The sequence below is a fragment of the Somniosus microcephalus genome, chromosome 1 (assembly GCF_052327205.1).
Source record: "Somniosus microcephalus isolate GS21.2 chromosome 1, FLI_Smic_1.0, whole genome shotgun sequence".
NCBI classification, from domain to species: domain Eukaryota; kingdom Metazoa; phylum Chordata; class Chondrichthyes; order Squaliformes; family Somniosidae; genus Somniosus; species Somniosus microcephalus.
The window spans coordinates 110,740,911-110,756,758 of record NC_140987.1 but is presented as its reverse complement, the minus strand read 5'-3'; the positions used below and the strand labels follow the sequence as shown (position 1 = coordinate 110,756,758).

General features: G+C 40.7%; 1 protein-coding gene across 4 annotated transcripts; it reads right to left on the bottom strand.

Annotated features, from left to right (window-relative positions):
- Positions 1–3,080: 3,080 nt before the first annotated feature.
- On the bottom strand, positions 3,081–9,837 carry diras2 (DIRAS family GTPase 2). 4 transcript variants are annotated; one of them, XM_085984629.1, is made up of 2 exons: positions 9,415–9,837; positions 3,081–4,948 (listed from the first exon to the last, which is right to left on the bottom strand). In XM_085984629.1, the coding sequence occupies exon 2, from the start codon at positions 4,921–4,923 to the stop codon at positions 4,327–4,329; it is 597 nt and encodes a 198-aa protein (XP_085840755.1). In that variant the 5' UTR covers positions 4,924–4,948; positions 9,415–9,837; the 3' UTR covers positions 3,081–4,326. The 4 variants fall into 4 exon arrangements, with proteins under 4 accessions (XP_085840755.1, XP_085840767.1, XP_085840764.1 ...); XM_085984641.1 differs by lacking the exon at positions 9,415–9,837 and adding an exon at positions 6,888–6,912; XM_085984638.1 differs by lacking the exon at positions 9,415–9,837 and adding an exon at positions 6,103–6,867.
- Positions 9,838–15,848: the final 6,011 nt, after the last annotated feature.

Below are 15,848 nucleotides of genomic sequence, written 5' to 3'. Positions count from 1 at the left end.
CTTTTAATGATTTGTGTATCTGTACCCCTGGATCCCTCTGCTCCTCTACCCCATTTAGACTATTATTCTTCCTTTCAACATGCACCACCTCACGCGTATCTATATTGAAATTCATTTGCCAATTACATATGTATATTACATCCGCATGATTACCCTTGTCTGCTATTTCTGTTACTTCTTCAAAGAATTCAATAAGGTTGGTCAAGCAAACCCTTCCCTTTTGAATCTATGCTGACTATTCATTGTTATATTTTCGGTTTCTAATGTTTTTCTATTTCATCTTTGAGTAAAGATTCCATTATCTTTCCTACCACCAATGTTAAGCTAACTGCTCTATAGTTCCCTGGATTTATTCTATCTCCCTTTTTGAATATAGGAATAACATTAGCTGTCTGCCAGTCCTCGAGTACTATTTCCTTTCCTGTTGAATTTTTAAAAATATAATTAAGTGCATCTGCTATCTCTTCCTTACCTTCTTTGAGTATGTGTGAATGCAATCCATCTGGACCTGTTGTTTTATCCTCTCTAAGTTTGTCTACTTTATCAATTACCTCCTTCCTATCTATCTAAAAATGTCTTGATAGCCTTTTTGATCTCTTCTTCTAATGTCATGTCCACCTTGTTCATCTCTGGTAAAATCTGAGGCAAAGTAACTATTCAGTATTTCTGCCATTTCACTGTCATTACCTGTGAGTTTATCCTATGCACCCCATAGGGCCCTATTCCTTTCTTAATTTTCCTTTTGTTTTTATGTGTCTATAGAATACTTTACTATTTATATTCTTTCATAATTTCATATCATAATCGCTCTTTGCCTTCCTAATTTTTTTGACTTATTTCCTAACCTCTTTCAATCCCCTTTTGTCATCATTTCCTTTATTGTCTATGTACTTAATGTATGTCTTTTTCTTTAGTTTCAATTTACACTTATCTCTTTATTCATCCATGCTGTCTCAATGTTGGCTAGTTTGTTCTTGGTTTTTAGTGGAATATATTTCTCCTGAACTCTATTGATCACCTTTTTAAATATTTCCCATTGCTGTTTTATCTCTTTTATACTTATAAATTATCCAATTATACAATCTCAATCAAAATTAAATAACCTTATGTTATCTAAGCCTGTCTGTTATTTTAAATACCTGGATATGTCCCTTTGTAATATTCATTTTCCAAGTGACTACAATTTCAGATCTGTGAGTTTCTCTTCATATTTTAGACCTCTTAAGTCCCAGAATAACCTTTGTCAGTTTTGTCTGAACTCTCCTCAATGCAGTAGTGTCCTTTTGAAGTATAGGATCCAAAGCTGCAAATATTTTAAACAAAATCTCACCAATGATTTATACTAGTCTAAATAACCATTTTGACTTTCACTAAATGCACTACAGATGTATTCCCATATTTGTTTGGTCTTTGTTGATAATAACTTTACATTGAGTAGATACATTCAGTGAAAATAACTACAAACAAATCTTTATTCTTTTGTTTTTCCAACCTCACTCATCGTCACCCATTTAATGTTTACATATAATTTAAGGGTTGTGTTTTCTGTGCCAATGTATATTATCTTCCATTAACCACATCAAAATACATCTGTCATTTCTTACCCCATTTGCTTAAGTTATCAGTTTTCTCTGCATGTTATCAGTCTCAGGTGTGCTAGTCATCAGGTCGCATAGCTTGACATCATCAATAAGTTATATTTTACTTGAAACACTCTCTTATATATCAGGCATAACTTTCCCAAGTTATCATCATTGCTTCTAAAGCCATGTTGATTATTCTTTGCAACCCCAACCTCTTTAGGTGAGAACTGATGGCTGAAAAATGGTTGAGTATTTTCATACTTTGCAACAGACCTATGACCTATCTCATATTTGTTATATCCTAGTAAGTCCGTGTATGTATACACCCTTGCCTATTTCCTTATTAATCCATTTCTTTCAAGACTTAGGGTGGATCTCACTTTTTCTAGGTGCCCTGTGGACAGTAAATTCCATCAGTTTGTTCGTAACGCATTCTATACTGTCCTCTATGAACGCCATAGATTCCCTCGCTTGACTGGATCTGGAATTTCTCCAATCCCAATTTAATGCATTATGCAGATCCTGATCTTGCTACTGTTTATGTGGAATGTTAAAAATGAGATCATTTTAAGTAATACAGTAATTGCCTAAAAGCATAAGTTTTAACTTTCAGAATCCTTGAACAAATAAGACCTAGACAACTCTGTGGGATGTATTATTTCACCATTGACGATTAACACAAAGAGGACTGAGGATTACAGAGATGTTACGGAGATCTGTTCGATTGACACGGGAAGAGGAAGAGAGAATGAAGATGGGGGGAAGGGGTTGCAGTTCATGGTTGAGGTGGTCGTGCACAGATTATGGAAGGAGTGAGTTTGGTGAGCTGAATGGCTATTTCTGATTCTAGGCTTTTTATGTTCTCACCTTAATTGCGAGCATGTTAAGCCTGTGAAAACAATACACAAAGCAATTCAATGAAAAGCGAACTGTTCTGTTTAGTAGAGATGATTAACGGCTATTCTAAGTGGTGGGTTCTTGCAAAAGTCTGAGAGGGGTCTATACGTTAGCATAATACATTTAATACAGCGAATATATTGCCCAGGTTTCAGTCTGTGTACAACATTTAACTGCGGTAGCGGGTGTTTGTTTACAGACTTTAAACCGGAATAAAATATCCGATTTAACTAACGTAAACCTCCCGAGACCAGATGCTTGCAAACGTCACTGATGGATCACATGAGACCGAAGTGCCAGATCTATATGAGGCATCAGTGGAGTGGTGTTGAACTGAAAAGGCGACAGTTAGAGTGTACCCCTTCCACCAGAAACCGATTGGAAATGTCGGTAAGAATAATGCAAACTATCAGATCTCCTTTTATTGTCCCATATTAGTGCGCATTTTCCCATTCCACACCTTTTAGATACAGACATAGATTAGAGTGAGAATTGCAGAAAATAATTTATTGCACCTTTGTTCTATGACAACGATGATATGGAGGCTGTGCCCGTGGTCAGTCTTAAAGGAATTCTTTAAAAACACACACGCAACTCTGATAAACTCAACTATTTTATTGTCGATTTGAAATATACAGCGTAGAACTGTAAAATATAGAAACTTGTAGGCACAGATGACTTATGTACAGGCATTTAAATAACAATAATGAAATATACTTCGATGCTTCTGAACAGAATAAATACAATTGCTTTGTTTCCATACCATAGCAAATCGCTCCAGAAAAAAACGTACATTTCGGAATGGAGCGTTTGGAACAATAAGTCTGTACAAATTAACTAACTACCCTTCCCCTCAGTCGGATCAATGTTTTACTTAAATATATTTAAACTGCTGTGAGCTTTCTTCTAACTCTCATCGAAATACATTAGATGGAATTATTTGCTGCCTTTTGTTTTTTTAATTTGAGTGTTTCCCGTGTCATAATTCCTTTCTCATGTATTGAGCGTGCAAAACGATTTAGAGAGGTACAAACTTTTCCTTTATATATATGATGAATAGAAAGCATCTTGCAGTTTAAAACCCACGTTTCTATGTATTTATTTGTTGTTGATCGACTGAGGTTATGCTAAATGAACTGGCATATACAAGATCACTGTGCTATTTCAGTAACTTTACAGTTTAATTGTTTTCCCCACACCCCCCTTTAAGAAAAATTGAGAAAAAGTGATGCTGTGATGAGAAACAAGATTGAACCTCCTGCATTGTCGGCACTGATTTTAGAATATGTTTTTATTTAAAACCTCATGCAAGGTTAATGTATTCATTATATAAATAGCTTAAATCAATAGTCTGTTATTGTGACTTTAACTATACTGATTGAAACTATTTGTCCATCGATTTTTTTTAAATCTGCCTTATATACCATATTTTGGAATATCTGCTTGCATTAATAAGGTGCTACTTGTTGTGAATACGTCCCTATGCTTTAATAAATAAAAAGAACTGTGACTGAACGCGTCAAAATGAGTGTGCTTTTATTAGTTGCTTAGTACTAGAATATAAATATCCATGTTGCATTCAGATCATTTAAAGAAGGAACTTAGCTGTTTATTTATTACGAATACACACCTCCTCCATCATAGCAACCGATAGTTCTGTAATGGGACTCTATTTTTTAAACTTAATTTTGGCTTAATGAAAAAAGACAAGTTTTATCTTTGAGATAAACCCACGTGGTCGGCCGCTGGGTGCTTTCACCCGCGTGCCTTTCTGTGCGGAGTCTGAACGGTCTTTATTTATTTATCCGGAAGGTGTTTATTTTGTTGCTATTGGGTTGGCGACAGTTCACATAACGACACACTTCCCCTTGAGTTTCTCTGTCCTCTTTTGCTGCTTGGATTTCTTGCCGTCGATCTGCAGGCTGACGGCCCTGCGCTTCTCCAGATTCAGCAGTTCTTGGAAGAGCTCCTTGACGTTGTGGTTGGTCTTGGCCGAGGTCTCCATGAAGCCGCACTTCCAGCGCTTGGCCTGGGACTCGCCGTCGCTGGCCTGCACCTCCCTCAGGGTGTCATCGCACTTGTTGCCCACCAGCATGATGGGGATGCTCTCCACGTCCCCCTTGATCTGACACACTTGCTCGTAGATGGGCTTCAGCTCTTCCAGCGACTGCTTGCTTGTGATGGAGTAAACCAGGATGAAGGCGTGCCCCTTGGAGATGGAGAGGCGCTGCATGGCCGGGAACTGGTGGCTCCCCGTGGTGTCCGTGATCTGTAAAGTGCAGATGCTCTTGTCGCAGCTGATGACCTGGCGGTATGTGTCTTCGATCGTGGGGATGTAGCTCTCCCGGAAAGTCCCTTTGACAAACCTCAGTACCAGCGAGCTCTTGCCCACGCCCCCCGCTCCAAACACCACAACCCTGTAATCGTTGCTCTGTTCCGGCATCTTGTAGACAGGCTCAGACTATCACCTGCAGTCAAAGGGAAAGAAAATATTACACATGCTCAGGTCATTCCTCCATCGCACTTTAAAAAAAAAAAAATGCAGTGCCCATTTTATCCAACGTCAAGATTCATAGCCACAACTATTTACAAAATAACAGCTGGTATAACGGATTTGTGTAGTGCACAGTTACATTCTCCCAATCTGGCAGAGCGCGCCTGCAGAAGGGTAAAGAGAAAAGCTGTACCGGCGCAAGACCGACTGGTCGGAGCTCTGAATAATAACAGTGCCTCGTAGTCGGTGCACGTTCTCAGTTGTCAGTCTTAGCCTCCAAGCCACGGGTCACCGTAAACAGAAATCGCCGCAGATCGTGCGCCGCCCTGTTGCCCTTGTCAAAAGACCCCAATCACCCAACACACACGTACCCACCGCTCCCAACGAGACAGCCGCTGCACACTGCAAGCTATCTTTAAATAGTAAAAACACAACTACCTTACGAAACAATAACATGGACTATAATGTGCCGATCGCTGGTGTCGAGCCGCGCTGCGTTCAGTCTTGAGAACTCATCGTGGCTGAAGGTTGCACCGGATCGATTGCGAAGGAGCCGCTTTCTGCTCACTGTGAAAGGGCTGGAGGGAGTTTCTGGCTGATATTTAAGGCACCAGAGACGCGCTCTATGCAGGGATGTTATTACGTATCTGGTTTGTTTGGAGAGCTGTGTGTGATCAGGGAGACGGGGATCTGACTATCGTCATCAGTAATTTGCACTGCTACATCTTCCTGCCGGTCTTCAGAATGCTGCAACAAGGGTCGTGGCTGTGTTGAGTCTGAGCCAGGGCTGCTAATAAACGCAGCACGTTCAAATCCGCACCGTCAGCACTAAAAATAAACTCGTCCATCCAAAACTTAACGGTATGCGATACCAGAGTGTTCGGCCAACACAAATCGTTGCCTTTGTCTTCTTGGCCAAATTTTGCGAATAAAAAAAAGCTGTAATAGAAATTAAGCAATTGGGGGGGGGGGGAGGGGGCGGGGAGACTGCGTATACCGGTAATCTGAAATTAAAACAGAAAATGCTAGATATAGGCAGTCAACATCTGACTAGAGGTTAAGGTTTCCGGTTGAAACATCTGCTCCCCAATTGTTAACCTGCCCTTTCCCCTTTAGATGATGACAAACCTGCTGTCTATTTTCAGGATTCTCCGTTTTCACATTCACTGGAGGTTTCTTTACTACTTTCTCAAACCAAATGACTGGCGATCGTGCAGGTTTGACATCAAGTCCCAGTCACCTTTGCCTGTCAGCACTAACAAGGTTTTATATTTACTGTATTTGAATAACCTGCAGTTCATCCATTTCCACGGGTCATCATCGCCACCAATTACAGGGCGTCACTGCAGCTCCCCGAGGCCGGCCTATGTACAACAGCCACGGGCTGTTTAAGCTGTGTAACAGTATGAAAAATATCATTGTTACTTTGAACAGAAAAACGCCGCATGTTTGGCATGTTTAATGTTGCATCTAATCTCACGCTTCCGTAATCCTTCAGTATCCTGCGAATAACTATCTTTTTCGCCGTCTCTTTCAGTCAATCCCACCTCTTTGGGGGATCCATTAACGACCAATCCAAACCTAAATTAAACATTCGACTAATTTAAACAAGACCGCGTGGGGCCATTTTATAATCTATTTTAAATAAGCATTCATGCCAAAGAATATGATTTGCCATTGAAATCACATATGCTTTTCTTTCTACACATAGTAAGGATAATACACTATATTGCACCATTTACTGTCTTGCAGGGATACCGAAATCGCTTTGATCAGTCAACAAATTGGATACATAAGCACGGTCTAAAAATGTTAATATGAACAGTTAATGCAGGGCAGCTACCCCTCCCACAGACAATAGAACCATCACCAGTTGGCTCCTGATTACTAAAGGTAAATTATTACTCACTAACCTGCCACATTTAATCTGGATTACTTTTCAAATACAAAACCAAAGCGCAAATGAACAACATCTGCATTTATGACACTCACGGAACACGGGGGGGGGGGGGGGGGGGGGAGTGTCAAAACACTGGTTTCTTTTGTTTAGAAAGTTCGATTATTGTATTCAGTCAGATATTTCAGAAGACCAAAATGAAGACAGTGCCAAACCGAAGAATGTAAAGGAAGGACACGTCTAGAAATTCAAATACACTTTTTACATTTTTGCGTGTATCGTATATAATTTGTATACATCTAATCGCCGTCTCGATAATTAGTTGGTATTTTGGGAGAATTGTTCTAAATTACACATCCGCCCCCAAACATTGCTAGAGAAATATAAACTCCATAAATGCCAGACAGTTTAAAAACAGTACACGAATCTATAGGGAGGGATCGAGACCCGACTTTTGTAATCGCCTTTCTACGGGTAGTGTAGACAGACATGACGTTTTTTTCTTTGCCTATATTAGGTGCGCATAACGCAAAAACAGTGCCAGCTATTCATAACCCACTAGCTCAGCGTTTAAAGCAATTTTCTAGCATCGTTCTGAATACTTTTGTTGTCACGCTGATCCTGCCACAAAGGATTAGGACCCCAAATAGGGCTGATTACCCCAGCAACTTTATAGCCTCCCCCTCCCCAAGGCATTTCAGGAACAACCAAGAAATCAACCTTTTGGAATCACAAATAACAACATGATATAAATAACTCAATATTGTCAGAAATGCTGACAGAGGTCAAACGGAGGATAGTTAAATATATATTTCTATCTGATTTTAGGAGGACTAGGTTATTTACTGTTACTCATTTATCAAACATTTTAGAGAAAGTTCAGCCGTCTCTTGTGATGGGAGGCAGACGAAAAGTTGCATTCGCTTTGGGTTCCAGTTAGTTATACCTTAAATATAAAAGAGGGGGGAAACAGCTATCATTAGAACCCCAAACCACGAATGAAGACATTTGTTCCCCAAATTCTAAGTGAATCCGATTTAAGACAGAGAGAAGCGGAAAGTTGCTCACAATGAGCATCATGGTCCTGGCTCACCCTTACTTTCCTCTGATGGGAAGTGAAGGGTCCTCGCCTGGGAAGGATAGGCTGCGCTGTGTGAAGTTCGCTGGGTTATTGTAACGCGATTGCAAGTGATATTTTATGCTTTGAGCGCAATAATGCAATTTTTAAAATTAGACTTAAATCCAGGCAAATTACTGTGGATTCCATTAAATCAACTAGCCAGTACTCAGGTAATCCAGACTTGCGAGTATTTTGAAGGTTGAAAATTCTGCCAATGGCTCAGCGTGTTAAAGACAGCTCACGGCTTTAATTGACCTCCGACAATAAGATACAACACTGACAATATGGCCAATAGCGATATTCCTGTTTACAGGTCGGTGATAAATCTCAGTCACATAACGCCGATATGGACGTACAGATGTGGACGTACAAATGTTTATTAATCAATGGAATTATTTTTTTCAAACCATCCAAACGGATGGGACAGAAGTTGGAGATAGTGTCATTCCTCAGTTCATTAGCCAGTTTACTTCTCAGCACTTAGCCCTTTAATTATTTGCCCCCTTCTTTCTCCCAGCACAGCCTGAAAGGAGCAGTACCGTTTTGTACACTATTGAGTTTAGCGGGTGCAGTGACCAGGCCATAATCTCCAACCATGCAATATCTATACACACACATTTTCTTAACCGGCTATGATATCAGTAATTCTCCATACCAGGAGTTTCCAATCAATAGCCCAGTGCAGTCTATGATTGATTTAGGCTAGATCTTTAGATCCATCACTTCTCTCGAAAGTGAGATAAGAATTATAGAACGGCAGAAATGAACAGCGCAGAAGGAGGCCATTCGGTCCGCCAGGACTGCGCCGGCTCTTCATGATAACAATCTATATTTGAAATGTAGTTTTAAGGGGCGAAATTATTGCCACATTGGGACATAGTGATCATTTCCAGCATTCAACATTTCAAAGCTTTTGGCATAAGTTTCTCGTCACTAAAACCCAATATTAAAAATCTTGTATGGTGTGCACCTATTTGCTAAAAGGTGAAATTCAAGCGTTACACACTGAGCCACATTTGCAAACTAGCGGATTATTTTGGCGACAATTGAAACGCTTTTTCTGTTAGAATAAGATAATGATATATTTGATTTCATTTAAAATGAAGGTCCGATCAGCCGTCTCTTTAAAATTAAACCAAGGGCACACCCATTCCCGAGATCCAGGAAATGCTGGGACCCACTTCACCTCCTGGGTTATACAATCAAGGCGTAGTCACCGGGTGTGCTCTGAGCCGAGAGATGCGACCATCCTTTCACGGGAAGTAAGTCATCTCGAATTTATTTGAAATATAAATCCAAAATTGCGAGTCTGTTCCTTATTAAAGGCAAGGTCGATATTATGCTCATATAAATTTGAATCATTTATCTATATTCATGTGCCCGCTATTCATTTACCAAGCATGGGAACTGATGAACACTTTACCTTCGGAAGGGATCCTCTTATTAAACTGGAAAGGATGATTGGAAGGTCCACATGCCGCCGCGATGAAAAGCTCGGGTCCAGTTTTTCGAGTGGATTGCTCTCAGCAATGATGAAGGAAACCGCGTCAGTCTGTGCCGCACTGTGCGATGAGATGCCTCCTGTAAGTGTGAGCACTGGCTGTGTTGTGCGGAGGGAATGAACCGGCGCCCTGCTCTCGGCCCAGGACTCGGATTAGATCACCTCCTGTTTTTGCTGGCGACAGATGGCACGTGATTCCTTTCACAATAAGAGTCGCTGGTACTCTCATCCCACCTTTATCCCCAGCAAAATTGTACTTTCTGCTAAGTGAACAATGGAGATCTTCTGAGAAAATGTGGTTACAAGGAGTTTGGACTACTGATATTGATCCTGGCAACAGCTTGACAATTCTAAAAAATTTTTTTCCAGCAATCTTATCCCCTGCTCAATGGGCCGACTCGTGCTGGGGTACTGGTGGGCTGGCACTGGCTACAATCCAATCCTTGCACAAGCCACCATTCTTTTTGTGTGAACATTCTTAGTGATTGTTGACTTTAGAGGGCATCCAAGGCGAGCCCAATCCTGTCCCCACCCACCCGTACGCGCTGTTCAGCAGGGGGTCACTGAGTTAGTACTCGGGAGAGGGGACCCTTGCAGTTTTCCTTCATGGTTAATGCTTGATCCGCAGTCACTCTCCAGTAAAATTACAATGCAGATTTTCCAATTTAATACGACAAATCCCCGACGCATCATCCATAATTGTAATCATTTTCACAAAAGCAATAAGTATTCAAGGGTTTAAGGGATGATTGTCAGATGCACACTGTTTTATATATATATATATATATATATAAATCTGTAAGCTATGATCTTGGGATGGAGAGCATATGCAAAAAAGTGCTCCTGGTACCACCTTTCAAAAATGACAGTAGGTCCCTTATCAACATGATACATTCATTTATTTACTGATGATTTAGTTGTTATTACTACCGAGTAACCTATTGGGACCTGAGCTCTTGCCCAGAGATGTTCATACAAAAAAAAAATCACATGCACATAAGAAAAGGATAACTACAATTATAATGATCACTAATTAACACAGTTTTAGACTGCAGCTTACTCCTATCGAGTTTCCCATTGTATGACCATCTGTTGAAGGACTGTTAGAGTAGAGCTCTCTGGACATTATTGGAAAATAAGTTATGTAATGCTGTTTGTAAGTAAATGTTTTCATAATCTGCCTTTAGATTTAGCGCATAAGGGTAAATTCATCAATCCTACATTCCGAGTGGGAAGCGCTATTTGAAGGGACCACAGGTCAAAGATAGGACTGAAAAAAGCACCAATTCTCTGGTCAACACTCCCTTTGAGCGTTGCTTCCTACTGGGAGCATAGGATCAGTGACTTGATTCCGTAATATTATCCTTATTACTGTGTGAATAAGTAAAGTTTAAAATGTTATGACAGATTGTGAAGTTGGGTAACTTGGAATATAGGTTAGTGTGGGAGATTAACATTTTTAGCACAATTTAGTAACCCCAATATACTTTCAAATCAAATCTAGAATTGTTATATCAGGATTGCATTTTGCATTTCTAACTTTAAAATACTGTGAAGAATGTTTCATTTATATTCATGATCCATAATTGCATTAAAATAAATAATTTAGTATAGTAATGCACAAATGCTTCTGGTTAAAGTTTGGATGATCACCAATTCCAAATCACTAAGACTAGTGGCTCATTGTGTGACTGCTCTAAATGTTACCATCTTAATGCTGTGTTCTAAAATTAGAAAATAAATAAAAATACATATTCATTAACGTAGGCAAAATTGAAAATTGTGCTGTGTCCCCAAAAAGACTATTAGCTATTCATCAGATGTGCTTCGGATTTGGGGAGAGAAAATTAGCTTTACATTTATCTCTAACTTACCACAAAGAATACTGTAAACCTTTCATTTAAACAAGTACCACAGATATTCATTAAAATTATTTCAATGAGCATTTTGAAAACTTTTACAGCTTCAGAGCAATGGTCCATTCTAGCATTAGTGGCTATATTGATCAATTGTAAAATAGTGGTACCGTGACTTCATTGTTTATCCGCATCTGTCATTTAGTTTTATTATCTGAGATTTCGAGACTCAAAACATAGTATTACATGGAGCCAAAGGCATGAGTCTCAAAGTCTTAAAAATGCTATAAATTCCAAGTAACCTGGTTGTTTGTGTGCATCTCAGTAATTACTTTCACATTTTTGTGTCATTAATGTATTGTGATATCAAAATAACTTTTTATGGATAATAATAGCTGTCCTATAAAATAATGAAAAAACTGATGTACCTTCAGTGTGTTTTCATAAAGGAAAAGTAGCATTACAATAAATGTAATACAGTTTCATATTTTTTTTTATCTGTAAGGGGAAATCATTGATTTCACTCGTAAGCTATTCAGATCTCACTTGTCTATTATGAGATGTTGATAGCCAGTGAATAAAATGCCTAATCCACTGTTACTAAGTGTACATTCTCCATATGCAGAACAGCTCATAAGCAAATGCATTATTTACAAACACAAACCTCCATTTTAAACTGTGGTATGAACCTGATATGTTTGTCAATAACTATTGGACCATGCTGATAGTTTGTTTATGAAGGTTATGGACATTTTTAACATTCATTGTAGAATTAATGAGTGAGCTGTTGTTTTGGATGGTCGCCCATGTCTACAACTCTGTTTAGTCATCTTTCCTTCTTGGTGAATGTGATTGAATGTGATTCATTGACATTGAATGAAAAGGATATTATGGATTTTAAAGACAACAAACCTGTAGTTCATGGATTTGAATAATAGAAAAAAAGACTTGCATTTATATAGCGCCTTTCATGACCACCGGGCGTCTCAAAGCACTTTACAGCCACTGAAGGACTTTTGGAGTGTAGTCACTTTGTAATGTCGGAAATGTGGCAGCCTAATTTGCGCACAGCAAGTTCCCACAAACAGCAATGTGATAATGACCAGATAATCTGTTACTGTTATGTTGATTGAGGGATAAATACTGGCCAGGATACCAGGGATAACTCCCCTGCTCTTCTTCAAAATAGTGCCATGAGTTCTTTTACATCTACCTGAGAGAGCAGACAGGACCTTGGTTTAATGTCTCATCCAAAAGACAGCACCTCTGACAGTGCAGCACTCCACTGGAGCGTCAGCCTAGATTTTTGTGGTCAAGTCCCTGGAGTGGGATTTGAACCCACAACCTTCTAACTCAGTAAGTAGAGCGTGCTACCCACTGAGCCACAGCTGATGCTGACATTTTTTAATAATAAAAAATGGCCATTATCCCTTGTAAAATGTATTTAGTAGAACTGCAGTCATTGCCTGCCATTGCCAAATGAAGTCAGTATCTTAAATGTGTAGTCTTCATAAGATTATATTTAACTATAAATTTAAATTAATATTTCCCACAATTAAATAATATGTCTGTATTAATTAATTTTTAGAATATTAATTCGAAAAGTGTAATGTTTACATGTTGCTATTTCACATTAGCTCTTTTATGGCAGCTGATTGCTCCCACTGTGGTTAAGACTCGATTCTGTTTTGTGTGTAGTCATGCAGTTCTGTCAAGACATATATCACTTTTTCCATATTCTGTAGGGTCTGTCTGACTGCTCATGTCTATGGGACAATCAGAAATCCCTCGCTTGGTGATAGGGAGTTTCCATAAGTGCAGTGATTTCTGTGATTTGTTTATCCATTTGCTGGAGAATAAATAAGTCAATCTTTTGCTTTCCTACAAGGTAAGAAAGAACATGCATTCATATAGTGCCTTTCATAACATCCAAAAGCACTTTGCAGTCAATGAAGTACTTTTGTAGTATAGTCACTGTTGTAATGTAAGCAAATGCAGCAGAACATTTGTGTACAGCAAGGTCCCACAATTAGCAATGAGATAACTGATAACATAATCTGATGTGGTGATCTTAGTTGAGGACACCAGGAGAACTTTCCTGCTCTTCTTTGAATAATACCATAGGATCATTTAAATCTATCTGACTGGGCAGATAAGGCCTCATCTAAAAGCCAGCACATCCAACAATGCAGCACTCCCTCTGTGCTGAAGTATTAGCATAGATTATGTGCTTAAATCTCCGGAGTAGGATTTGAACCCATCATTTTGCATGGCAACAAGTTGAGCTCTGCATGACTTCAGTCTGAGCTTCCACTGCAGCACTCTACTTGTGCCGCAATGGAATCTGAGATATGGCCATCAGAAGCTGCATTATGGTTGGGTCCACAATTGCACTAATGGATTTGCCCAGCACTTCCACACTGGAAAGGATGGGCTCCAAGCTCAGCGCAAAGCCCTGTGCAAGGTTGGCGCTGGACTCCTCCATGCTCCTTGACATTGCGTTCAGGCTCTCTGGCAGGCCTGCTAATGCGGCAAACATTTCATTTTGCATTCTCATCAGCATTCTTCTGTAGGCCACCCCATCAAATCCTCATCTGAGTCCTCTGCAACAGAACTTGTGTGCAACTGCACCCTCTGGTGAGCTGGCACCTGTGCTATCCTTACCCCCTGCCCTGGCAGCAGCTCACTCATGCCCAGTGATTCACCATGTGCAGATCCCACCTCTAAAGCTACCTTCTAAACTCTGCGCAGTGCCTGTATTTGAGCCGGTGGCTGCAAGTGTGAAATTGAGTGATGGTGGTGTGTCTTCAGCATCACTGCCTTCTTCCTCTTGCAGTTCCTTCTCCTCCACCACTGCCTGGCTATGTTGGATTTCTTGGCTTTTTGAAAGGAGAAAGCCACAAGGATAGTGTTGAGGTGAGGAGAGGGCAGAAAAAGCAAGAGGTGCATGCCTACACCATCTGTAGTTTGTAAATCAGAAGAGATTGTGGGATGAGGGGATTGATGGTCACGTCAATGATCTCCAGCACTGTCTCATTCAAAAATGGGTAAGGTTATGCAGGCGCGCCTGTCTCCCTGCCAGTAGCCCCTGCTGCCTGCGGTTGTGAGCCACCTTGTCCTGCAAGAGAGAGGAAAGTGTGTCACTGAATCGGGAGCAGTGTGTTTGGATGATGTGCCTGTCATGGTTGAATAGCTGGCAGTGTGTGCAAGCTGGGAGATGTGGGTGTGAGGCAGTGCTAAGTATGTGAGGGTGAGGTGAAGCTATGCATGTAAGGTATGAGTCATGATTGATAGAGATATTTGGTAGGTGAGTGAAGCAGGTGTGATAAATTGAGCAGTGTCTGAGGCTAGTAGTTCAGTTGTAAGTACATGGTATTTGAAGATGAATTCACTGACCTTGACAACTCATGTGAGGTCATTGAACTTCTTGTGGCACAGCATTCAGGTCCTCGGGGCTACACTGCTGGCATTGACCACGATGGCTATCTGCTCCCATTGCCTTTTCCACATTTGCCTGGAGGGCCTCCTGGCCCCCTGTGGAAACAGGACTTCTCTCTTCCTGTCCACCTCCTGAACCAAGGTCTGCAGTGCTGCATCCAGGATTCTTGGAGTATACTCTCTCTCCTGTTGTGCCACTGTACTTCTTACTGCTCATACTCTATTCCCTAGCCAGTTGAATCACTTGCTGTAGTCATAATGCTCTTCCCTTTTAAGAGGTGCAGGCTGGCTTTAAGAAATGCAGGCTGACTTTAATTGGTGCTAGCCTCGCATGAACTTGGACCCCCTACTCAGCAGCGTGTTCAGTGCTGGGTGGCACACCACAATCACTGTAATTAGCAGGCAGCACGAAGTTTGAACTCCCGGGCCTCATTTCCATATCCAGGCCCCAACTCCCACCCGAAGCAGTCAAAATAGCAGATGGGGGTCCGATGACACCCTCGGAGCCCCAGCTTCATTTTTAAAGAAGACCCCACCAGCTTGGGCGGGTGTCCATGCCGCCTGCAGTTTAAAATTTCAGGTCGTCTGATCGGGGCGGGAAAGGAGTGAGTGAGTTCCAACACTCCATTTTAATTCTCCCCCGGCTGCTTTCCACCAGGTGGGGGGAGTTACAACTGGGGCTGGTGTGTCAGGTCACGTCAGATTTCCAGGCAGGTGTCAAGACTGGAATCTTTTTTGAATGCTGAAGGATGAATTGCTGTCAATGGACGTGGTGTGCTCAACCCATCTACAAGGGACAGGTATAGCCATTTATAGCTCAATTTTGGATAACAAATGGAAAGTAATATCATCCAACAACTACCTTTCGGATGGTATGACTAAAACTTCCCTGTTTTACCTATCGCACACCAATGTAAACATAGAAACATGGAACAGGAGATAGGAACAGGAGTAGTCCATTCGGCCCCTCGAGTCCGCTCCGCCATTTAATGAGATCATGGCTGATCATCCAAATTCAGTACCCTGTCCCTGCTTTCTCCCCATATCCCTTGATTCCTTTAG